This window comes from Lates calcarifer, linkage group LG15 (genome assembly GCF_001640805.2).
Source record: "Lates calcarifer isolate ASB-BC8 linkage group LG15, TLL_Latcal_v3, whole genome shotgun sequence".
Taxonomy (NCBI): Eukaryota; Metazoa; Chordata; class Actinopteri; family Centropomidae; genus Lates; species Lates calcarifer.
In genome coordinates this window covers 24744966-24772207 of record NC_066847.1, presented here as the reverse complement: position 1 = coordinate 24772207, position 27242 = coordinate 24744966, and the positions used below count along the sequence as shown (strand labels likewise).

The following is a 27242-nucleotide window of genomic DNA, read 5'->3' as shown; positions in this document are numbered from 1 at the left end:
GGGTGGGGGGTGGTTGGGTGGCAGGTTGAACAGACTCAGAGAGCGTGCACACACACACAGACACATACACAGTCAGACATAATGAACATTAATCAATGGGAGCAGGTAGTAATCAGACTGAGCTTTAAAAGGCTAGCCTGCTACCACACAGCTGTGCCATTCAAACTAACAGTCATCAGAAGTAGACAAGATAGACAAGAAGCACAAACCCTCAGCATTCACGCTAGACCAGTAAAGCTCATGTGTAGCTAAAAACCCAGGATACATTCATAGGAGCAATCTTGTTTACTGTTCCTGTTAAACCACTTCAAACGAGAATCTTAAGTATGTCTATTAATGATTATAGCAAACTTGTTTTCGTGAGCTTAGTCTTTTAACAGCTTTTAATGCTAACTGAGATGAGTTGACCAGGTGCAATATGTAAAATGGTAAGTATGTATCATACTTACCATTTTACATATTAGGAATCAATATCCTACAGTGTTTATGACCATGAGAGAAATATTCAAATCCAAAGAAAGCAAGCAATGAATAAATATGAATTTCCAGCACAGATACATAATATACCAAATGCTCATCTAACTGTGAGCAGTGCGTTGTAGATGATGTAGGGGGCACGTTGGGAGAGCGAGCCGGATTGATTCTGGGCTAATGGCACATATGGAAATTAGGAGCTGATCAAAATGGCTTCAACATTATTCTGAGATGCATTATAGCACTCTGTGTCTTTGTGTGTACACAAATATGAATGTGACTCTGCATGTGTTCATAAATATGTGTGTGTGTGTTGTCTGACTGATATATGTGCACTGCCTCTGACCATGAATTTTCCTCGCATATGTGTGTGTGTGTGTGTGTGTGTGCATTTTTAAGGGGTTGATTTTCCATATACTAAGCTCTGATCTGCTGTCTAAACAAATGGGGATACAGGGACCAATATGCCAGGCCTATCCTTACGCTGTTCCAAGTCTGCTGTTTAAATACAGCGAATGAGATTTTCGAATGTCAGGTAAAGAGGGAGCGCTTCAAAGAATGTGTGATTTTCTTTATGAGTATGTGCATGCATGAAATGTGTATGGGTGCAACACAGAGAAAGTGATTACTTAAGTGGTTGTCTCATGTTACTGCATGCTTGTGTCACAGCAGATGCCAGGCCCTTGGGTGGCATATGGCTGAGTGGCCGGACTATCAAACGGCCATTGCTGTGTGTGTGTTTGTGTGTGTGAGTGAGAGTGTGAGCACCTCTATGTTCGGCACAGGGGGTTTCGCTAATTTGTATACAGAGCAGACGCTTGGAGCTACTGTACTCAATAGAAACCCACATACACAAAAGAGATGTACAAAAAAGTAGACACTTTCCTGGAAATAAACACAGACATTATATGAACATTGGCACTGATGAATTTGTGCAATTTTGTATAAACAAAAACACAAAGTCTATGCATTCAGCAATAGCAGCAAGCACTTATTTTCACTTATTTTCTACAACATTACACATAATTGAAAGTAAAGTTGCATCCGGCAAGGGGAAAGAGTTGGCTGCTTTGAGGGGAAGGTCAAATTAGAGCACCAAAGACTGCATCGAGACTGCACTGAGTTGCATGAAAAGCAAGACTTCACATGAATGTTTGTAAAATATTATGTTATGTTAAGAGTAGCAATTAATGTCTGAAAAAAAATCAAATTAGATTTGATCCCTTTAGCTACAAAAGAATGACAATATCTGTAAAACAGATACAACTGAGAACAAATTCTCAGTGCCAGTATTTCAGTGTAAATCCTGAGGACAGTAACAAGACTTTACAAAGTTGAGGGCATAACTCAAAATGACAAGAAAACACAGAAATATAAGAAAATGTAGCCTGAGTCAAGGTGGCAGATACACACCAGGGTATGTGGTATGTTATAGGGAATAGAGGGGCAGTGTTTAACTGGGTATGCAGAGAAAGTTAATGCATGAGACTTGTAATCAAATCTTTCTACAAAATATATATGGAAACCAATGCACATGACTGACTTTCATTCCATACAGTGTAGTTTAAAACAACATCAATGACCTTTTAATGCCTTGAGAGGCTGTCGTGACCTTGTTTGTCTAAACAAATCCATTTTTGCCTCTACTCACATCTGTTAATGGGCAGTGGATAAAGACACATCAACTGGCATACTGGCCTGTGGTGAACTTGATACATAAACAAGCCGACTGTATGTACCCAATAAAAGCCTATGGCAGTTTTGCCAACTCCATATACTAGCCTGCTAAATGGGCACACACTCTTATGCTCTAATGTCAACAGGCATTTACCCATAAGCAGGTCAATGCATGTGAAAATTACTGCACACTACATTAAATTAATAAACTAGCCTGTGTCCTCCACAAGTCCTCCACGCTGTTCTCAATTCGATCCATACTTACGAGCAAAGGTTATTCACTCATATATGGTGCATTAGATACATAAACAACTTGTGTCCTCAGTAAAGACCTGAGGCATTCAATGCACAACTCTGGAAAGTGTTATTTACTCATGAAAAAGGCTATCATATAACATAATGTTTAAACAAGCTATTGCAGTCAATGAATGATTTTTGACTTTTTCTAAGGTTTGAAAATTTAAAAACACAACAACACATGAACCAACATATACAACACCTGTGCTCTATAAGAACTCTCTAAGAAGACAATAAATAGTACACAGATCCTTAATGTCACACAGGAGAACCAGTTCTGTCTATTGTATAGGAAAGTGCAACAGTACACAAACTGTACACTGAGGTGGAAGTGTAGTGAAGCCAGAAGTGCAGCAGCAGTTCAGCAACAATACAGTAACTGTGGGATTTCAAGCATGGTTACATCTTCATATATCATACATTAAAGAAATGAGCCACACATCCTCACCAAAGGCCTTGAGCACTGGCTGTCAATGCACTCCCTGCAAAGTGAGGTTATTCACATTTTATATGCACTACATTGGATACACAAACTAGGCTCAATAGAAGCCCAGAAGCTAGTTATCACCTCCACAAATAACAAAGTTCATTAACATTATGTGTCAAATAACATAAGCCAAACAGAACTGACAGTTTACCCCACAGTTAGTAAATAATCAGCCCGTGTCCTTAATCCTTCATCGAATTCTCCTACAGCTGGTACTAGTAAAGGGTTATACACTATCAGAGGACAAAGAGTTATCCTATAGACTATACTGCTGTTGCCAAAGGGGAGTAAAATGCACTGGTTGTGTCTTAGCTTAACTTTAGCTTGAGGACTTGTTGTCACTACACGTGTTGTCCTGATGAAAAAAATATTTTCCAAACAATGTGATTACAGTGTGGCCTTGCAGTGTCTTGTACACACATTGCCTTGGAGTACAGCAGTCAAAATACACTAACTACTTGCAGACGTGAGTGGAAAGGCATGCTGTTGGGTCGACAGCATATCTACCACACACATAGTGATACAGACACCATATATACAAAGTGACTCAAACACAAAACCAAACCATAGAGGCTTTGAAAAGACATGATTTCAAGAACACGCACAAAAAGATGCACATTCAGTACATTTACAGTTACACACACACCCAAAGAGCTGCAGGGACACTCTGACTTAATTTGTTTATGCTGGAGTTCCTGGAAAAAGACTGCGCTCAAGGCAGCGCATCACTTCTGCGTGAGAGGAGATGACTGGAACTGGTCTGCCGCTCTCTCCTTATTTCTGTCTTCTTTCTTTCCTTTTTATCTGTTCAGGCTCTATCAGGCTTTCACACAGGCCTGCTTCCAATGTGAACTGTAGCCTCTGTTTATCTTTTTCCCTTTTATTATACATGTTTCTATTCACTGTCCTCCTTGACAAATGAGTCATTAAATTTATGAGGAGGTTTGAGGTCTATGAGAGAGACAGGGAGGACACACACACACACACACACACACACACACACACGTCTTCAGCCATACAGATACTGTATGTACAAATAAAAGCAAATTATATGAAAATTGAGGCCAAATGCCATGGGAATCACAAGCATACAGACAGATTCAGCACTGTTACAGCTACAACACACAAACATTGGGTCAGGAGCACTACTTGTGTATTCTAAAAGAAAAAAAAATCATCTAACTTGATATTTGCTCTTTGCTTTCATAACTGTTTAATTATTTATAATCAGATGCTGTTCAAAGAGGGGACATAGAGGATGGCTGTCTCTTCTTCTACTCCTTTTACTCGTCTGAGTACATACACACACACGCACACACTATTCAAATTCTGAAAGTATAAAAGTCCATTTAAGGGGCTGAAACCGATTTAATTTTTATACTGTGCGAAAATATGTTTATAAAAGCAGGTATTTACATTTTTATCTGCACTGACCATACTAACTTTTGCAAAATGTAAATGCAGTGGCTACACTTCTAGCACCCCTATTTTTTCTATTTTTTATTCAACCTGCAAAGCATACTGTGAATTTACATTAAGTGCGCTATACATTATGGAAATATCACTTGAAAAGACTTCAAATAAGAGAGCATGTTTAAGGAAAGGCACACACACACACTCACACACACACAGGTGGCCATTAAGCATTTGATCCTCCCTGCTTTATTTCAACAGATGCATCATGTCATCAAGTTGTCTGACAAGCCCTGGGGGCAAAGTTCCCTCCTTTGAAAGACAGACTTATCTTAACAGTATGACAAAAATACGTGTGAGATAGATGACAGAGAAAGAGACCAGAGAGAGAGAGAGAGAGAGAGAGAGAGAAAGAGAGAGAGAGAGAGAGAGAGAGAGAGAGAAAGAGAGAGAGAAAGAGAGAGAGAGAGAGAGAGAGAGAGAGAGAGAGAGAGAGAGAGTCTTTCTAATTTAAAATTGGTGCGTGGGTCTGCTATGCTTCTAATAGTTGATTTAGGCAAATAATAAAAATGTGAAATGACTATGCTAATTAGGTAAAGAGAGAGTAACCTGAGGGAGGAAAATGTTGACTGAAGAAACTGCAGTGTTGATCTGAATGAGGAAATGAATTCATTTACATTTAGGGACAGGCCACTGTTTCTCCCCAATGAAGTGACCACTGAAGTTTTGGGAAATTTGGTCAATAGATTAGATTCATAGTTTGGCTTAACTGATATACAGCAGTTATATCCAACTTATTTAATTCTTTAATTGAATTATTTGAAGGGTAAAATCATCTTGCTGACAAAGCTAAAAACACTCACATTGCACAAATACACACAGTTTGACATGCACAGATTCACCAAAAAAAATCAAACCAGTATGCATGTCAAAATTATATTTTACAATGAAATTACAATAATCAGATAATTGCCTTACAGTGGTTACAACAGCGCTATTTGTGTGTATGAACACTGACCAAATGAGTTGGTGTGACAAAGGAACAGACATGAAACGAACGTTTGTACCTCACCTGTGCCCATTTACCTCTTTATTTGCTTTTTTCAGACATAATATACAAGCAAAGATGAAAAAATAACATGCTATAGTCAAAAGAAAATCCCTGATGCATTAGCTGTTTAATGGGCTTAGTGTCCACTTTTTCATTGGCAGGACTTCAAACAACTATAACTTGCTTCAACAAGTCTGGGCCTTAAGAGGAGCTGAGAGGAAAGGAAAAAAAGAAAAGAAATGATAAAAGTGAGGAAAAGATGAGACAGCAAGAACCGGTAGGCCGGTAAAGATGGGAGTCTAAGTTTTCAATCAGTTGAGACAGCAGACATAATCTCTTCATCCAATCACAAAAAATACAGACTTGAGAAGAGAAGAAATGTAAAAAGATGACAGAAAAAGACAGACACTGCCAAAGGATTTTTTAAAAAGCACACGGCTCATCAGCTGCGCTCACTGGGTTACAGCAAAGTTCATTCAAGAAATCTTTTTCATAGAGTATATCCTGCTCCTTCACCACGTGTTATTGCAACACACTGTCTCTGCATCTTCTGCGCAAGCTGTATTGAATGTTCATCAAAGCTTATGACATATGACAGTGCCTTTGTACGACTGTACAGTGATGCAATTATACACTAACTAATAGTTCATATTTCAGTTTTAGGGCCTTTCACAGGTACTATCATTATGACTGTTTCACACCAACTGAGCAGGTAGAGAATTCAGTTTCAACAGGAAACGCTTACAGGTCCCAGTAAGACTGACCTTGCTACCCATTTAATCTAAATGTCCCTGTGAACAAAAGTTCCAGGTGAATGTTTCCACATTGCATTTCATTGTTTCCCCGAAGCTGGTTTGCCAGAGCTTTTCCATCGCTGCCTCACCTAACGATGCCTGTTAATTACAGCTATTTATTAGCCCCAAACACCCAATTAACAGGCCTTCAGCACAACAAGCAAACACACTAATCTATACGCAACACATTGAGGGACGACTTCACCAAAGATTATGGAGAAAAATGAAAATGAGGACCACAGATGCGAATAGGTGTCAAAGCTGTTGAAAAGGGTCTTTGTTTTCTTTTCTTTTGTTCGATCCCATAAATATTCAGTTCATTCTTTTTTCCTGAGGTGTTTGTTTTTGTTCTTTTGTCTCACTTTCTCCTCTTTGGTGTGTGGAAGCTCTAGCTGTGTTTTTTTTTTGTTGTTGATGTTTTTTTTCTCCATACTTTATCCTACAAATCTGTCAGGGGTGTTTTGAGAGAGCAGTGAGTGATGATGCTGGCCGGTCCATATCACTCTTGTAGTAGTGCTACAATAGCAAAAAGCAAAGAAAACAAACTGCTACTGGGGGGGAAATCACATAAAGGAATAATATTCATTGCTCAAAGTTATTAGTAAGACATGGTCAATATAGTTCATCATAATCACTACCTAAAACTCTCGCTTTCTCTGTCACTAAACAATAAATATCTAATTGATTTCCAACAAACATGCCATTTTGTCATATTCAGCTCCAGCATGGTTCACTGCAGTTTTATGTTTGCACCTAAATGTTGTTGTGTACACATAAAGCTGGATTATTGATTAGATGTCTACAGCAGATTTATAGTTCTGCAGTGGTGTTAGTGTTGTGTCTCTGGACCAGTAACACATTTTCTGGCAGTGATGCAGTTTTCTTTTTTCTTTTTTTTTAAACAATAATTGGCAGAGAAGTAGCCTACATTCTCAGTTTCAGGATGATAACATCACAATAGAAAATGATGTGGAACTTAAAATGGATGTGATAGCGATCAAAAAACAAATTTCAATTTCAATAATTACTAAAGAACAGAACATTTCAGAACAGAAAATGGTAATGGTGAAATCACTGAGGAGGGAGGGGAGACTTTGTAACTAATCTGAATAATAACAGGTCTTTCTAATTGAAGAAAGCTATAGCAGCAGCCTGTGCCCTGTAGATACCTACAGGGCAGTACTATTATGTTGAACCACAAATTAGCCTTTAGTGTATGAATCAATCCCATCCCAGTAAACATCCAGCAAAGAGCTGGATGATTCAAGATGTTCAGGATCTAGAGAAACTTCAACTAACTATTTATAGATAAGAATAAATACATTACAAGTTTGTCAAAGATGTCAGGATATGACAACTTGGGAATAATCCTTGTCACACAGACATGTACAAAGAATTGAACAAGACAATAAAGCACAAAAAACACATTTGCTGTCACTATTTTTTTACTGCCTTCATTTAGACTCTCTCTCTCTCTCTCACACACACACACACACACACACACACTGCCTGCAGTCAGTTCATATATCACTTTCCTCCCCTGCTGTGCCCCAGTTTTTGTAACTCAGCAATAATGAGAATAAATCCTTTACAGTAGTGATCCAGCATTTGGCCCTATACACACAGCTCATTTACAGGGCCATGTGTGCAGTGAGAGTGTGTGTGTGTGTCTGACTGTCTAAAAGCGTGTGTGTTCTGAGTTTAGACTCACTATTCTCCAAATCTGGCACTATGTTTATATGCACACAAGGAACCAGAAGTGGGGAATCAAATAGCATGTTTACATAAAATGTCACCATAAAACGCTTGATCTATGTTTGTTTTTTATTTTCCCTTTGTCTGGTTTGTTTGTGTTTGTGGTGTTAAAGAAAACAAGTTATATAACATAGAAAAATGGTTACTTAAATACATGTAAACTATCATTTAGATCAATTCTGATTCAGAATCTCTTTATTGGTGTTATTATATTATGTTTATTATTATACAACAAAAGGCTCACAATGCCATGAAGATGAATTTAGATAAAAGGAAAAATAAAGATGTTCGACCTTCATTTTTCAGGAATCAATAGACAGAAACAATAAAGCAGTGAATTGAAACCAGGCTCTAGAGGATCCTAATGTAAATGCTGTGTGTGCCCATGCAAGAGCAAGTTTGGTTAGTTAGTGATTGTTGACTCAACAGATGGAAGGCAGATGTAGAGTGAAGAGTCAGACTGAAGTTTATTAGCATCTGGTGGTTTCCCACACAGATGAAGAGATAGATGGGTCTGCCAAACACTGGCACTAAACCCCTTTATCTGAGGAGTTTTAACATTTAAAAAAGCCTGTCTCTGTAAAAAGGACACTTTTCAGGAATAGAGAAAATAAAGTATATCCCTGCTGACAAACACAGTGGGTTTAAGAGAGCTAAGTTTAAGTTGAGTTTTATAATTTTTAACTGTGATGGTTTCTTTTGAAAAGCAAGTCTACAAATAATACATAGAAAAAACACCATGATAACACCATTGAAATAAGAAACTCTCAATACATTATTTTAATGTGTCAAAGCAATATGGAAGAGAAAAAAAACAGACATACATGTTATACTATGATACCTTTAATGTTCTGAAATTTCTCAGGTCTTCAGTTGAGGTAAAGTAATTGCCTAATTAATGTAAGATTTGTTTTAAGTTCCTTCGGACATGTGGATAACATGTAAACATACATTACTCAAGATAAAAGCTCTGCAACTACTCAGTAAAATCAATAAGTAAATGCATGATTTCAAATGGCCTTAACATGTAATTTACAATGGAAGATAAGCTCGCCACAGCTTGTTAAATGAGAAACTAGAGTAGTTAACAGAGGAACTGGTGTAGGTTGCATTTATCAAGACAAAGTGGATTAATTCTGTGGAGATGTGGCTGAGTTAGTTCTCTGTCATGACGAACTGGGTGTGACTGTGAATGTGTGATACTGTGATAAGCTGGTATTTAAGTGAAAGGAGGAAATGTAATAGCAAGCCTTAAAACAAACACAATATACATATACTAAATAACTCGATTTCTGTTGCTGAATGACTCCCTCTTTCCCTCTTATGTTTGTGTGTGTGCTAAATAAAGAGCATCCCTACTTTAGTTTACAGGGTTGGGCTGTGTGGAATGAACATGGAATGAAACCAAGATGAAGTTGAGATCCCTAAACAGCATGGGCATTAGGAAGGCAGGCAGAAGGCCTGGATGAAAGAAAGAAAGTCCAAACGTCTTTTTAGCCTGTAGCCTGAAACCACGCATCTAAATTTCCATATAGATTGTACCGAGTTCCGTTGAATCAGGCTTCTAATATTTCTAATGACAGGCTGTGTTAAGCAATCAGGCACAGACAAACAATTACTAGGGCTGATAAGCCTGCATACATGAATACACAAAAACACATATACTCCAACATTTGCATGCTAACACACAGCAAGAGTTGATGTTAGTTGAAACTTTGAAACAAACAGTCATGGGGTGCATACATACATACATTCATAGACAAATGCACATACAGAAAGACACATGTACTGAGGCATACACACTCTGTATAATCAGCTGTGATGATGCTGAACTGTGATGGTGAAGTGAGACTCCATCTGCTACATCATTAATGATGACCCCTCGTTAACCGTGAGGTCATTAATTTCAGCCAGTTTCATAAGATCAGTCATTACCCTTTGCTCCTGCTCCACCAATTACATGTAAGATAAAATATTCTCTATCATATAGATAGAATCCATTTAGCCAGCCAAGCAGCTGCAGAATATAGAGGGAAATACACACACATAAACACAAACACACATACCTTTCCAAATGAGCTTGGCTGAAGGGGAGGCCTATTGAGTGAATCAGAAAGCATTCATACTTCTGTCTAGGAAACCATTTAGCAACACAAGCTCTAATACCCCTCCCTCATTCATTTCGCTGTCCCTTCCTCCCCCCCTACCCGCACACACTCCCTCCCACCACCCCTCCATTCAGATGTCAGTTAAAAAGAGGTAGCTGCAAACCATGGTTGTGTGTGTGTGTACCTGTCTGTGTCGATGTGTGCGTATAACACACAAGCTTGATGCCTTTGGCCCAACAAATGGAAGCAATCAACAAGCCATTACGGCACACACTGTGTCACTTTGAGAAAGACAGAGAGTGAGTGAGAGAGAGGGAGTGAAGAGAGGAGAGACAGAAAGTAAAAGGAGAGCGATAGGGAGCGAAAGAGCAGATATTTTGTTGGATTTTTATTATAAATGCAGACAAATAACAAAGCTGGCCAACTGAGCTGTTCGGATTTCTTAAAAAAAAAAAAAAAACCCTCAATATTTTCCATTTCCCAATTCAATTCAGTTCAACTAAGTGAACTTACAAAACTTTTTCTTTTTCCTTTTTGGCTACACAACCCTGGGACTATGGGGAGATGATAGAAAGATTTGGCTGAGTGCCCCCTGTTTACAGCAGCAACCTCTATCATTGTGACCAGGATAAATGGCTGTTTTTCTGTAAGTACAAAGTAACGATCTACTCTCTACTAGTTTGAAAACACACCAAAATATACAATTAGAGAGAAAAGAGAGCAACACCGCATGTATATATATCATATTTAGAAGTTCAGTTGGGACAGGAGTGTCTGCCTCTAACCAAAATAGCAACTTTGTTCAGGTGGTTTTGTTTTCTTAGGGTTCAGCATTTGTTGTGTAATAATTGTGTCACAAATAGTAACACATTAATTTAGGAAACTTGGCAACATCTCAGAAACTGTTGGTTCCACACTTTCCCTTCTCCTATGGGTGCAGAAAGGGATATGACTGTAGGAAATGAGCAGACAACATTTTAAATCAATTCATAACATGGTACACACTCCAGCCCTTCTCACAAATGTGTGTTGGTTTTTACACCAGCATCCACATTTAAAACAAAAAAGAAAAGACACTAAATAGTTTTAGTCTAATCAAAACATATATGTAAATGGATGCTCCCTTTATTCTATCCTTTGCATTGCTGCAAAACTGAAGGACACAATGCCTAATATTCAATGCTACTGCAAGTAAGGACATTAGCTTCAGTTTGTGTGTATGTGAACGCTTGTGTGTGTGGATAAAAACGTCTACCAATACTAAATCCATAAGGAAACGTTCTACTAGACAGTAATGAAAAAAATATGTGTCCTTTAATATGGTTTGTGTTTGTTTTTCTGTGTAAATGATGTGACAATTAACCCATTTCAGGCCACTGACATGACATTCAGGGCATGTCAACTGTGATGCACAAAGCTACATTTAGCCTGTATTGAAATCCATATTATGTCCATCTCTGATATCAATCGTAAAGTACTAATTTAGTGTAACTGCAGGACATGTTGGCCCTGCTTTCTTATGGGTTCATTACCACAGATAATTCTGGGCTGGGGCATACGACCTCGATGAGCTAATTTGACATGCAGTCAAACACAAAATTACAACAGCTGTCATATGGTTAGACTATGTAGCCCAATCAATGAAATGTTAACTTGATCATGTATTGCATGAAACTAGCCAGAAACTAAAGCTGAGAGTCAGTTTATTTGCTGCAAATGGCTAACATTTTCTTTTTTTCCCAGAAGTAGAAAGCTGAAGGTTAACAATATGACGCTATAGAGATGGACTATACTTCCTTAATAAAGAAAACAAACTATGCATACCCAGTATCACAACCATATTCTGTAGTTCTCAAAACAGACTTAACATATTGCAATTAAGTCAATTATGGTAAATTCTTATATATGTTTAAATGTCAGGTGTATCACAGACAGAAGAAGCAGCAGTCCAGATTTTCTGGGTAGCCCTAATGGTTTCATGGTCTTAGCTGTGCACCGTAAAAACCCTTTACATATATCACTGATATCTGCAACTGTGACGACAGAATCTGTAACAAGTAAAGCAGATAAGCAATGCGGATTATGGGCACAATGAAAAAAATTCTTATTGGTAACAGCCTTTAATAGTACACTGGTTCAACAATGTCCAGAGTACCATGCTTGGCAACTGTTTGTGTGTACCTCTTATACAATGTAGCATTAGTGTAACATTGCATTAAAAAAAAAAAGAAAAAGAAAAAAAGAATAAAGAGCCTGGGAATATATCAAAGGCAAATGTTTGTTTGGCACCAAATGCACAAAATAATTATGGTTGTGTAAGTATTCCTATTATTCTGTCCACCCCATTCAAATCAATGAGGATAGGCTAAACAACAGACACACCTCTTAGTATAGTGCAATAAAGTACCACAAGTTGCAGCCTCCAAAATGGTCACACAGTTGATTCAACCCCTCTTTAACATAGTTTTAAAAAAGCTGAATATTGTAATCTCGGAGTACATTAGCGGAGTGTTCCTAATAAATGGATTATACTATATATGAACACAAACACCAGGGTCTCATTCCAACTGTTCAATTTCTGTTGCCTTTGATCAAAAAGGAGGTGTAACATTATCCAGTAAAATAAGATATTATTCACATCGTAGTCTACTATAAGCTGCCAGGGAGGAAAGTGTGAGTTGAGCACTATGAAAAGGCCTTCGCACAGCTCTGGATGTGTTCAAAAACAACATGCAGTATGGTTTCAGTGTGACAGGATAAATGATGACAAGACTGACAGAAGCAGGTACGTGTTGGCTCTACAGGCTTAAGAAGCACTTGGTCCTAAGAGGAAAATCGATTAGGTTCTTGAACATCAGCTGGCACCTATGTGCGCAGCACAGACATGACGAGAGAGAGGACACAATTATCAGGGGCAGACATGCAGTATGTGTGTGTTGAGTACACAGGTTAGGGGAAATCATCATCGACCCTGTGTCTAGAACTGATGGTGCACAGGAACAAGGTGTGTGTGGCGCTCCTCACTCAAGTTTATATGTGCTTATACTCTGTGAGGAAGCAGTACCTCACTAACCATTTGCTGAACCTTTTGTTGGGAGTGTTTGACATTCTATCACATTTTATGTTAAAACTATGAACTAAATTGATCAGACAAAGACAGAGAATTATCAGTGTTAAGTTTATTTTGTGAGATATATTAACATAAGGGAAAACGGATATGGTAAGAAAGAAGTAACCTGTTAGATGGAGTCCTTTGTAGAGGTAATCTTGTTCTGGTGTTTAAAGAGGCCCTTTTATTTGAAAGATTGGTGGGTTTTCACTTTGATTGAGTGATAGCTGGGTGAAATCATCAGCTAATTAAGGTAAATGCTGAGTGTTGAGCAAGTAATTTGTTTATTTTGATTGCACTGTATATATGTTGATATATTGAAGAATAAGTTATGGCCTTGTTGGACTGAATAAGTGTCAGACAGTGTATGTTTCTGGTGCATGTCTCTGAGCCCTGACCTGATAGGCTGAATTGAAAAGGCAAACACTTATGTTATATATTTGAGTGAGATGTGGGGAAATGGTTTATTTTTTTGTTGTTGTTCTTATGAAGAGTGGTTTCCCCCACTTGCTTTATACATTACCATGAAAGACTATCAATAAAAGTCTGTCTATTTTCCCTGCACATCTGCCTGCCTGCATGACGTTTTCTCTTTGTACCTCACCTGATGACATACTCTCAATTTGCTATTTACTTAGTAAGTAAATGCCAGCTAATCAGAAACTACTAAATGTTACAATGTACATGTCAGTTGGGAGATATTGCAATTCACACACATTGTGAGCTCAGATTTCCTTTCAGGGAGTATGTGATACAAGCACACATACATCACACCATATATCAAACTATATGAAGGAAAGAAACAAAGCCATGTGGTAACAGGAACAAGGAGAGAAATGCTTTCAAGAACACATCTCATACAATAAAAGAATGCATCCTAAACAAACACTCAAAACAACCACGATGATAACATTTTCATTTACTGGTGAGTCCATCATAATTAGCGATTTAGAGATGGCATAGTGTTCACAGTTATCAGCCTAAAAATAATGGCAACATAATCAACTGTCTTTGTATGGCAGCAACAAAAGAGCTCAACTAAGAGCACTTTCAATACCTTTAAAGCCTTACACTGAATCATTTCCAGACTTCTTCTAAAGAGTCATGCAAAACCTGCAGACGGATTGAGCAAAAGGAAAAAAAAGAACATCTTTCACAGATTAGATAGAAACAGACAGATGGGTGGAGAGACAAGTTAAGAGAGCATGGCAAGAAAATAAATCACCATAACCAATATTTCTGTCTCTTTTTTTCTTCCCTCCACACCCTCCTTTTCTTGCCCTGAATAGTCAGTTAATTAACAGAACAGAAGAAAAAAAAGTGTGGCAAGCAAATGTCAAGTTCGACAAAGATGGAGGTTAGCTATTCACAACAATGCAAAACAACAGCAGCTTTAAAAAAAAAAAAATTCAACAAAATAAAAGTAATTAAAAACGCCAAAAGGGAAGAAAGCAGAATACTAATTGTTCAGTTTAGCAACGTGCAGAAAATATGAAAAAAGTGATCTGTTGGGGAGAGAGAGAATTATAAGACTAATTAACTTTTTTTTCCTTTTTCTTCAAATGATAATTATGTCAACTTCTATGAAGCAAACTGGGAGTTCGGAATAACTGAAGAAGAAAAGTTTATTGAGTGTAATTAAGTGTTTTATTTTCTGCAAATGCCTTCTTTCATTTGTTACACTTTCATTAAGAGTCTTTCATTTAACCACCTCTACCTCCCTCTCTATTTCCATCTTCCCTTTTTCTGTTTTGCTCTCTCTCTCTCTGTTTTCTGTGGTTGGGCAGATGCAACGGGCCGTGTTGACAGCTTGTCCCTCCTCTCTTGCCGCAGGGAAAACTGTCACCCCTGTCATTCAGGCCTATGAACACAGCAAGGAGAATGCATGCGTGCGCCTGTATGTGTGTGTGTGTATGTGAGTGTTCTCAAGAGAATATGACAGTGTGGGGTGAGAGGGGAGAGGGGCTTTGTTAGCCCTGCCAGAAACAGCTGAGTGCGTGGACACTCACACACACAAACACACACACGTTGAGTTTGCTGAGAATGACTTAGGCATGATGCGAGTTTCACAATCTCAACCTGGAAGGGCAAACCCTTCAGGAAGCAAAACTTTACACCAGATGACACCACGATGCTGCAAAGGCAGAAAAGTCTGTGTGTGTGGTGTTCATACTTATTTCCTACACACATACACACATTTGCACAAAGGAAAAAATGTGGTCAGTCAGATAAACAATAGCAAGACAAGCATGCCAGTAGCAAACTGTATCACCCCTGACTGTCTCATTGATGAATAAAACAGGAATAATTACATGGAAACTGAAGACAGAAAACAGGCACAGCAGAGGCCTATAGGTGACAAAAGGCTTTAGATTATAGGGATCATCAGCCCTCCAATAACATGGCTGGTCTGGATGATCCCATTTAAAAAAAAGTGAAGTAAAGACAGGTGGAACTTCTCATTACGGTGCTCACTGAGTTGGTTTTTAAACTGTGGTCCTACCACAATTTTCAGATATGTGCTTAACAGTGCAGTTCATGTTTTCTCAGAAACTCATGTGAACACAAGTTGTGCACTAGAATGTTAGAATCCAGCTATATGACCTTTAAACTCTGTCTTGGGACCAGAATAGGTTGCAGACCTGTACATTTCAAGACTATACCTGATCTGTTTTCAAGGGTAAGGTACCACCACTCATGTGGGACCTGGGCAAGGGAAAAACAAGCAAGAACCTGTATGCCAAAACAAAACACACGGCTAAAACATGGCTCAGTGGGTAATACAGTCAAGGCCTTGGAGAGTCTGAATGTGTGTGTGTGTGTGTGTGTGTGTGTGTGTGTGTGTGTGTGTGTCCAGTGCAGGGCATTGGCCCTAGACAAAGTGCTCTGCCAGCTTTCTGCCCACTGGTCTTTTCATTGCTGATGGATGGGCCTTGTTCAGCACCATCTGGCTATAGGATACTTCACATTAATCATCACAAACACACACGCATACACACACTTCTGTCTCTTAAACACACACACACTAGACGGATTGGCTACATGTATATGAGTGCACAAGACACAACAACACTTAACTCTGACACATTACAATACTGTTTAACATGGAGAGAAAGAAGAACAGAAAAAGAAAAAGAAAATAAAACAAGCAATAGGAAATAAGACAAACAAGGAAACTAATATTTGCTCTAATTGACAGCCCATTTTTGCTTGCATTTTACCTCGCCATTTTCCCCATTTGTGATTCAGAGTTAGCCACGGGAAATTAAGAAACAAGCTTGGTACAAAAACAACAATTAGTTCATTTAAAAACATTGTTTCATTTTGGTTGGTAGCCTGAAGCTATGGAATAATAAAGCCTCTCCAACCCCCCCACCCCACCCCACCCCCCACCCCCCACCCCAACTCAGTCTTTATTAATGACCTTTTTGTACCTATAGGAGGATGCGTATTAACAGTAATGGCTGTAGACACCAATTTCTCCCTTCCCTCTAAATCTGTGTGCTCCCTCTCTTTATCTATCCCTCTCCCTCACACACACACACTAATGTGTTAGTAAACACATAATATCCTTACATAAACCGTAAGCTGAAAGGCCAGACACCCAAGGGAATTTATTGTAAAATGAGGGACATTATCAGACTTCATTTATTTCTATCTAACGGCTATAAGGACTTAATACAAGCTATTTTGCCTCAACATTTCCATGGTGTATGGACATGGGCAAGGACAGGCAGAACCGTGGTTGATCTGGGAGGAAGCATGCTTGACATTAGATTTATTATCATTAAATCATATCTCACGGCTATCTGGGTTTGTAATGCAAGGGGATTTATTTGCACATCTACACAATCTATGGAAAAGTAATAAGACCTACAGAAATATGGCTGTAAGTTGGGTTACATGGAAGATTTACAAGAAACCTGCTTGACATGTTGAAAATATTTATGTATGAGGACTATCAGATATCATATAATAGGACAGGATTACTTTTGACACATTTTGTGCCAAATATAGTGAAATAGGCAAGGTTATCAGTAAGGTAGCTGACATTTTACTGTACTGGCAATCAAAAACATATGTTATACAGCAGCAAAAATGTGGCCTACAGCAGAGTAATCATATTTAACTGTGACATTAATGTCCTCATAATGTGTAATTCATATTTCAAAATAACAACGTGTTTAATAGCATGAAAAAAGCAGAATGTAATGCACCTAATACAAATGAAATCTGTAAAAAAGAATGTAGAAATTTGAACAAAAAAGGTATTCATTGTATATTTCTAATATTTGACAGACTTTTGTTAGCTTGTCTTTTACAAGAGGGGTTGGGGCTCTGACTGCAGCCATGTTTCATCCTTAGCCCTAACTTTGCAATCATAGTTGAGGAGAATGCATGTTCACAAATACTATGCATCTAATTTAGATGCAAATGTGTGAATTTATTAAGATATTCTCCGCTAACTTTGCTCAATCCACATTTCCTGTTTGTGTTAGGTGTGAGCTTATCCACTCCGTCGTGCATGTGTGTTCCATATGTACTATTATTAGTGTGCTAGTATGTAAGTGTGGGGTGTGTTTGAATGTGTGGGGGGCAGAGATTCATGCCTGCCACAGTGAAAACGTGATCTCGCTTGAATCCTTTTAATTAATGTGTAACATTTACTGCACCACAGGCAAACTCCTCCAGAGGTGTAAACTTTGCAATAAATAAATAAATTACAAAAACAGAAATGAAAATAAAATAAGTAATTAAAATAACTAAGTAAACCAATAATTCTAATAATAATAAAAATTACAAATAAAATAGAAACTTGGCTAACATAAAGTCTTGCTACATGACACATTCCAAAGCTTCAATCAACATGTTCATGACACTATGCAGTAACAGGCCACCACCTAATATGTCAAATATATCTAATATGTCAAAATGTAATTTTTATTTTTCATGACAGCAGAAAAATGTGGTAACAGATGTTGTCATGAGGTTGTCACTTTCAGGGGGACATCTTTATATAAGAACTCAGCACATAAACACACTCTTACAAACACACACAAACACACACACACACACACACACACACACACAGACTTGTCATAAGGATCTCATCATCATAAGCATGCCTGAAAAGCTGCTGTCAGATGTTAACCTCATAATGTATGGGCTCATACACACACAAAAACAGGACTTCATACACACATACACAGTTGAGGAGATTTACCTGACTTCAGAATTCAGCCTCTCACTCACACACACTCACTCATACTCTCTCACACACACACACACACACACACACACACACACACTTATGCACTCCCACAGTGTAATCAGGAACACTTGAGCTGTCCTCATCCACTAGATTGCTGACAAGTGGCATTCATCTTGAGAAGACAACTAACTCATCTGAGCCATAAAGACAATTCAGCAATGCTGACCTACAACTACTTTTGATGTCAAGTGAAAGCTTCTGGTTTTGAGGTGAATGAGGCTGAACATTCAGGGCTCTCTGCTTTAAGAAATGAGCGGATTAAATAATTCACTGTATCGCAAAGAAAAAATTAAACACCAGCTCATTTTGATCAGTGAAAGATGTCTTACCTTGTGGTCATAGGGGTTGTAAGAGTGGAAGAGTTGGGACAGCTCTTTAGTCCTCTGCTTCTTCTGCAGAGAGAAAAAAAAGAAAGAAAAAAATTAACATCTCAAAGCCACTCATAGAGTGTATGTATAATACAGCCAAAAAAAACAAATGCGAAAGCCAGGGCTTGATAATCACTTCATTTAGATTTAATTGTAGATAACAGAGTACACAGATAGGTTGTACAGATAGCAGCTTAAGACCCATTCATCTAGATAGATTCATCTAGAATCACAAGTGATGTCCCCTGTATGCCAGTTGCTCAGCCCTTGTCTTTTCTATGACAATTTGAATATGACATTTTGGTGACATTTTGGTGGTACTTTCGACTTATAAAGCTTAGTTTATAGGTTTATGAAACACTTTGATATGTAGGGCACTTCCTGAAAAGCTGATAATGCTCATAATGTAGCATTCCCTCAGTATGTCTACATTGTTTACTATTAGGTTATATTAATGTATTATGCAAGAAACAAATGAATCACCTGATACTGTACTTAATTATTTTTCATACAGTAAACAATATTCATAATGTCAAATATTGTTCAGTGGCACCTTATTTTCCTCTTTTGCTTGTCTCAGATAACAAAAAATGACATATGGTATGAATATGGACATACAGTACATCTTCAGTCATGTCAACTTATTAGGTCACTTAAACAGAAGGGAAAAAAATCACCATGGCTGAGAACATGCCTATAGTAATTCATTAAGCCTATAAAATATAGAATGAACAGAGGGGGGGAAACATTTATTTGCCCATCAGCTGTGACAGAAAATATTTCTCATTTTTTCCCGCTTAAAGTCTGGCCTTAACCTTGCATGTCCTTAATCTATAATGAGATGCACAAGTGTGAGACATGACTGTTTGATGTGTGGCAGTTGTTAATGCAATCAGTTACATGAGGCCAATGCAGTTACAAAGAGTGCTAATTAGCTAGCTGATTAGGCCATGTCTGGCTAAGGGGGAAGGATATATGTATATGTTACTGTAGCTAAAGGGAGTATGCATTCATCGCTATGCTTGTTCCTCTTCCCTCCCTCTGTCTTTTCCAGTGTTAGTATGTAAAGGGCTGGATTCAATGTCCTTAGGGCGGATCTGTACATATGGTGCAGACAACCTACAAGTCGTTCTGCTATCACACACAGGCATCATTATACATGACAGACAAACACTGCTTCAGGATAATGAAAGACAGCTTGAGGATGAGGAGAAGAAGGAAAATATCTATTAATATCTATAGCATATGTGGTCAAGTTGATGAAGATGGACCAAGTTTCAAAAGTTATCATGGAATCACATGTGCGGTTACCAATGTCCTTTTGTTTAACACAGACAGGGAGAGTGAAAAGGCCAAGATAAGATAAGAAGAGCAACAGAATAATGTAAAGATGATGTGGCTAAAAAAGAAAAGATGAGGGAAGTAAGTCTGAAATAAAAGCATTAAGACTGAAGTACGTATTTAAAGGTGGACATTGTACTCCTTGCCCTAGGCCAACTACCACTTTGACTTTCTCTGTCTATTCTGCCCTTCTCTCAATCATCCCATCAGTGTATCTCTTCACTTCTTTTACTTCCCCATGCTCTATAGCTACCCATCTCTTACTCATTCTCTGTTCACCCAGGGCTCTTTGCAATCTTGTAATCACTGGCCCTGTCCGTCTGCCATCCTGATTCCCTCTCTTTCTCTCTTTCACTGCCAAAGGGCTCTCCAGAATCTCCAAATCCCCTTTTCTCTTGTTTTCTTTGGCTTTCCACATATCCCTCAGTGCTCCCCCTCTCCTTTGTTCCCTGTGTTTTTCTCCAGTGAGGGAAAACTCATACTAATCATCCTGTCTCCACTCTCTCACCCATCCTCCCCCTTATAAGTCTTTCCCTCCACAATCTCTCTCTCTCTTGTTGCCTGGAGCACCTCAGGTGAGAGCAATCCTCTAATCATTGCTCCTCAACACCAAACACCATTCTCTCTCTTCCTGCCATCCCTTCATCACTCTCACCATCATTCCCCATTCAGTGATGTTCCACTGTGTATGTGTGTGTGTGTGTGTTTGGGGGGGGGCTGTAAGACAGATGTAACTGCAGGTAAGGATTTCTCAACCCTGAATGAGCTCCCAGCAGAATTTATCCAGTGCACACACATACATGAACGTCTTCAAAAACACACACCACAGGCACAAATACCAACACATGCTCACACACTGACTCACATGAACCCATACTGTATACTAAAAATTCACAAAGGTGTGAAAACATGCCAACTATAAGATAATTCAACAGCCAATATGAAAACACAAGTAAAGGAGACAACTGAAAGAGAGAAGCAGAGGCACAGTAACAGGAGACACTCATTTAAAACAAGATACAAAATGGTGAGAGAAAGAGAGATCCATTTCTTATCTCCTACCATAACAGGAATTACAGGAATGTACACCTCATCTCATGTCCCTTACATGGAGGTTAGGAGGTGGACATTTGTGATAGTAAGTCGAGTTTAAATCCCTCACCTGCTATGAAAAAAAAAAAAAAAAAGCTGGCTGTGGGAGAGTGAATGAGACATGTTCTCATTATCCCACTACACCTGCTGCTGAGATGCCTTTGAGCAATCACTACACCCTGAGCTGCACCTCCGGAACTGATTGGTGGCTACTTGCAGAAAGCCTGCATTTGAGAGGTGGAGATGTGTAAACTTCGTTAATGTGGAGCAAGGTGAGGTTGAAATAGGCAACACATATTCTGTAAGGGTGCTCTGCCGTAAACATTTTGAGACTGAGAATAACTGATGGACCAACCATCAGTGACAGTGGATTTCATTAAACTGTGCATTACATTTGCCCTCAGCATGCTAGGTAGGATCTGATAGTATGGATCATAGTAGTTTAAACTATATAAATCATTAATTTGATGACAAATGACAAAACTTAGTTGGTCAATATCCGAATCTGTTTTGATATTACTATAAAAATGCTGCTGATTAAAACACAAAAAACATATTTTGTAGAAATACAACCAGGACCTGTTTTTAACACAGACTTGTGATCAATATTAAAAACAATTCAGCGTTTGCATAATCTATGACCACCCTATTAAATGCCAGTGGTTCTGGTAGTCCTGCTTTCCCTCAGCCAGTTGAGTATGTGTCATCTTTATCTATTCCACTGTAAAGATGCAAATAAAGTGTCTGTATACACGTATGCGTCTGTGGTCCATCAACCAGAGAAGTTAATCTAGCATCCCATTGAGGTTGTGGTAGTGTCAACCCAGCAACCAAGTGCAAAGCCACTGTGTGTGTGTATGTGTGTGTGTGTGTGTGTGTGTGTGTGTGTGTGTGTGTGTGTGTGTGTTTGTGTGTGTCTATGGACCTGTCACCGTGGTGATGATGAACGATGGTTGTTACAATGACGTCCATCTGTTGTTGCCGCCAGAGACGGATGCGGCATCTAACGGGAAGTGACATTACATGGATGTGTACACTTGTACTCATACTCAGACTCCAAACACATACAGGGCCGGTGCAGACGGGAGCACATAAAACTATACAATATAAAGAAGCAATATCTGCACAATATTGTGAAGCTCCAAAACAAGATATGCAATTCTTGAGTGCAATTACCCAAAATAAGCTATACATGATATAACTGTCTTCAGATTGGCAGCTTTTAATATATTTAAGTCCCAATCATGAGCAAATAAAGACCAAAAAGACAAAGAGGACCAAAAAAAAAAAAATCTAAAACATGCATGATTAATTGCTGACATTGTATTCAGAACTGATGTAAGATGTTTTGTGAGATGTCAACTCCAAACACACTCTCACATGGGATGCAAAGGTTATTTGTAAGACAATAGGTGTTTACGGACCAAACAGTTCTGGGACTCCCTGAGAGGAACTGCCCTCTGGCGCACTCCCCCAAGAGCTACATACCTTCAAGGGCTTTTTTCTGTTTGCACTCATGTTGCCAATATGAACACTGAAATGACATGGTGGCTGGTATAGCAACATCACTTCAGCACGACAACAATAACAACCACTTCTATGACAATAAAAACAAAATGGAGGGCACCATGGTTGGAACCTTGATGAGTCAGAATCTTATTGTATTCCCCCTATCACATATACACTCAATTAAGCCTGGACTTCACTGTCAGTCCATTTGTCTGTGTTTTGTCCCATTTTATTGAGTTACAAGCCATTACAAGCCGTTATAAGCTGCTGATTACAGTTTTTAAAAATGGCATCAGCCACTGCAATGGCAATAGCTGATGCCTGCCATTACCTTACGTAAGCTTACCCTTACGTCTGGACCAATCACCTGAAAAACAGTCCCTCAAAATGGTATTCTAAGAAGTACAATCAAGGTCCGGACTTGCTTAATGTGTGACTCAAAGCAGCAGAAATGTATAACTGTGTGAGTGAGTGAGTGAGTGAGTGTGTGCCTATGTGAGGAGGTACTGTATATATATGTCAGCATGCCAAAGTGTGAGTACGTTGTGGGGCAAGGTAACAGTGATCTTGCCTTAGTCTATACTGCAATAGCTTCTGGCTCACCCGTATGTGCCTATTTGTCCCTAATGACAGACAGATGTTAGTGCTATAGAGCCTCTACCTCGGGCATGTGTGTATGTGCGGGTGTGCGTTACACTGCTAACACTTCCTAAAGCATCACAACAAGAGTGGTCACAGTGGTGAGGCTCTGTATGTGTGTGCCCTTCGTGTCTCTGAAGAGGCCATATATATACATAACATGTTCCAGCTACAATATCTTGACTTGTGTCAGATCAGCTGCATGCCCTATTAACTAAGGTGTACACAAGACGTGTACAAGCTGTGATACTGAATAGACACAGGAATACAATAATATATGAACTATGTTCACACTCAACACAGATGATGTGCCTTAAAGCTGCTCTTCAATCATGTTACATCAGAAGAGACCACAAACTTAAAGTGATTTCATTGTGTCATTAAGACACATATAACTAGTTGCACACAGTAGCTAAGATCAATAGTCTCACTAACTGCGTGCACTACAACACTTTGTTTTAGTTCAGGTACTTGAATATAGCAAGCAAAAACTGTGATCATTAAAATGTGATGTGTTATCCCTTCCATTATTAGTGGACTAGGACCTCATTAATCAAGTGCAGACCTATGTGGTCCCAGACAGCAACTTAACCATTAACTCAACCTTAATACCTGTTAGACTGCCTTTAGTCGAGCATTATTATCTCCCCTGATATGTATGTGAGAGAATAAGTGTCTACATTTGAGACAAAGAGAAAACATGTGTGTGTGTGTGTCTGTTGGTGTATGTCTATGCTTGTGTTTGTGTGTGTGTCCAGGCGTAGATAAATTATAGTGAAGCTAGAAGATGGAGCTACTAGTGGCTGGCCAGCTGTTTCACTTTGACAGCTGCTGCACCGGTGCCTCGTGGGTAATGGAGTTCTTAACCAATTACAACCTGGGGAAATTAAAAACATTGTCCAACTAGAACAGCTAATCTCCTGCTCTATCACTTTATTCTATCTTTCTCTCCTGCAGCTGCTCATTCTCAACTCTTCCTTTCATACCAACAGACATCCCAGTGCACACATACACCCCCACCACTCAGCAAGTCCATTTATCAAGGCTAAGTTCTAGTCACCTGGGGATGATTATGGAGATCCAAGCTAATAGCATTCACATCCCTTTATTCTCAACACGCTCCCTTCCCTCTCTCCATCCTTCCTTCCCTGTGGTCTCCGAATCTTTCCATCTGCCTTTGCTCAGCCCTCCATCCTGAATTCTCTCATATTTATTCCAATAGGTAATAAGTTACACCTACATAGCACAAAACACCTGGACCTCATCACAGCTGGACGCTCAGCAGTTCTATGTGTTTTCTCTGCTGCTTCACTCACTGAGACAAATCTGTCTATGTATTTTTCTATTCAAATATGTGTTTTTGTCACAGTTGGAAATCAGTGCCGAAGCAAAACCATATTTTTAATGTGACACTGCATCAAAATAAAATGTCAGGATACCAGTTACATTTATAACAAATATTCGTACTGATATAGTCAGTTTTTATGTCACGTTTTTTAGGAAGAGTGTGTTGTTGCAGCTTCACCACCAAAGTGAAGTCTTTTGTTTAAATCACTTTTACACACTGACATTTACTCGCTCATCAAACTTCAGTTTTGTATTTTAAATATTCTGCTGCAAGAAGCCACTATTACTAAAACAAATTAATCCTTTGGCTTTAGTACCCTGAATAATATTTATCTCTCCAAATGAGAAATAATGTTTGATTGAGCACAGGAAAAATAGCCAGGGAGAAAGCCCTGCATGCAAAACAAAGAGTGTGGTGCACATGGCTGAGACTTAGAGCACTGGCTCCACCATAGCCAAACTGTGCAAATGACATCCTCATAACCTATGAGCTGCCACATTTAGTAAGTGAGTACAATGGTGGCCAGTCAAATTTCCAAGGGGGATGGTGCCCCTCCAGGGTCTACAATGGCCATGTCCCTGTAGCAGTTTCTTTTTGTCTCACTTTATTTCCTCCATCCATCTCCCTTTCCCTTTTAGCTCCTTCTTCTATCCTCCCTTCTTCCTTACCTTCTCTCTCTCTCTCTCCCTCTCTCTCTCAGGCCTCCTTCTGTCTCTGCTTCCTACTCCATCTAGTTCTCCATCCATCCCTCCTGTGGCTATTCAACACAGTTGTGTTCCAGACAAACCATCTGGTGCACTTTATTAATGACTGACCCTACATGGCCTAGACATCGCCTAGCTGCCACCACTCACTGTGTGTGTGTGTGTCTGTCTGTATGCCCCCGTGTGTGTGTGTAAGAACAGGTGCATGCTGACTGATGATGTGATGTTGTGTGCAGCTTTAACCACCAAAGCAGGTGTACTGTTTGCAGGGACCCTAACATATTATTCTGACTCCCTCTCACCTTTTGCTATTCTCTGTCATATACACACAGTTATCTTAAATTTAAACATTTAAATGATCAGTGAAAATTCAAAATGCAAAGGAACACAAAGTGAGAAAGGTGACCTCATTTTAACTGTTTAGGTGAAGCAAGTCACCACTTTGTTGCCTGTGCATTCCAGATTATTTACAACACACTTCACAAATGCTTAATTCATGATTTATCACAACCATCATGGTCATTAGATGAAAAATAAAACAAATTAAAATAATTCTACATGTAAAAAAGGGGGTGACGTGACAGTGAGGAACAACCAATATGCCACAATCTGACAGTAAAAGAGCTGCCTGCTGAATGAAGTCCTGGAGAGATGAGTGCTGACATCCAACTGCTGACAATAAATGTCGGATGAGACAGATGGAGGAGAAAGAAAGGAGAGGGGGGAAAGATAAGAAGAAGTGTAGTAGCGATGTGGTTGTCTGGGGATTGATCCCTCTAAGACACACTCAGCTTCTCCTCAGAGAATGAAGAGAGGAAGGAGGGCAGAAGGAAAAAGAGAATGACTTATGAAGACACTCCACTTGAAAGAGATGTGTCAACACTTTGATGGTAAAGAGTGAGGGAATGCAAACGCAAGAAGGGATGGAGCATACAATATAGGGTACAGCATACTGTAGAAGGTCAAATGAAAGGGGAAAAAAAAGTCAAAGAAAAACATTTTAGGCATAAGAACAACAGTAACGTTTGCCAAGATTCAATAAGAAAATGTAAGTGAGAATGTAAGTACAAAAGGATAAGTAAGTAGTACCAAGTTACTGATGATATATAAATACTTTTTTCTGCTAAGCAAAGCTTTATGGAATGAGTTAAAAAGTGACTGAACTTCAATTGACCAAAATATGTTTGTTTAATTGTGCATCAATCCTCAGATAAACTGTAGAAAATTACAGTAAAACATGGGCATGATTAACATGAGCATAAAGTTACACTACAGTGGATATAGAGAACATCAATGTTCATAAGCACCACTGCTGTTAAATTATGTTTTGCAATTATATACTAGATAACTATGGCTCTGTAAACAAGGATGTAGCTCAGAAACCTATGAGGCAAAAGGTCAAGAAAATGCTGGAGCTGGTGATGGTGATGTGTTCATTCAGTTTCTCTTACACACACCTTTGCTTACAATTATGGCTTCATTAGCCGCTAATTGTTTCATATGGCAGCAGATTGAGAGAGGAAGATGGAGAGTTGTTTGGTTATACAGGGGACAATGAGAGGTCCAAATGAAACAGCAACTACCACCATTTAACATTTTATAAGTGCTTAAAGATGCACCTGCTCTAATGGCCTTTGGATCTTGATGCTGAGCAATGTCTGACTAGTGTTACAGTTAAAGGTCAAATACTTTTAAATTCTCTCTAAATACCATAACACGTAGTCATAGCCATACAATCTTGTTGGCCAAATTTCACCTCTCTTATGGAAATTCTGGTAATAATTGTTCATTTGAGGAGGTATTG

The 27242-nt window shown here is 38.8% G+C and overlaps 1 protein-coding gene across 9 annotated transcripts in view; it reads right to left on the bottom strand.

Moving 5' to 3' along the window:
- cdkal1 (CDK5 regulatory subunit associated protein 1-like 1) overlaps positions 1-27242 on the bottom strand; it is a 435182-nt gene that overhangs the window by 253550 nt on the left and 154390 nt on the right. For all 9 annotated transcript variants that reach the window (XR_007814619.1, XR_007814622.1, XR_007814618.1 and 6 more), the window contains exon 12: positions 18767-18829. Coding sequence is in view for 2 of the 9 variants with exons in the window: in XM_018685548.2 (XP_018541064.1) it covers positions 18767-18829 (63 nt within the window). In the remaining 7 variants the exon portion in view is untranslated. The remainder of the gene's footprint in view (positions 1-18766; positions 18830-27242) is intronic.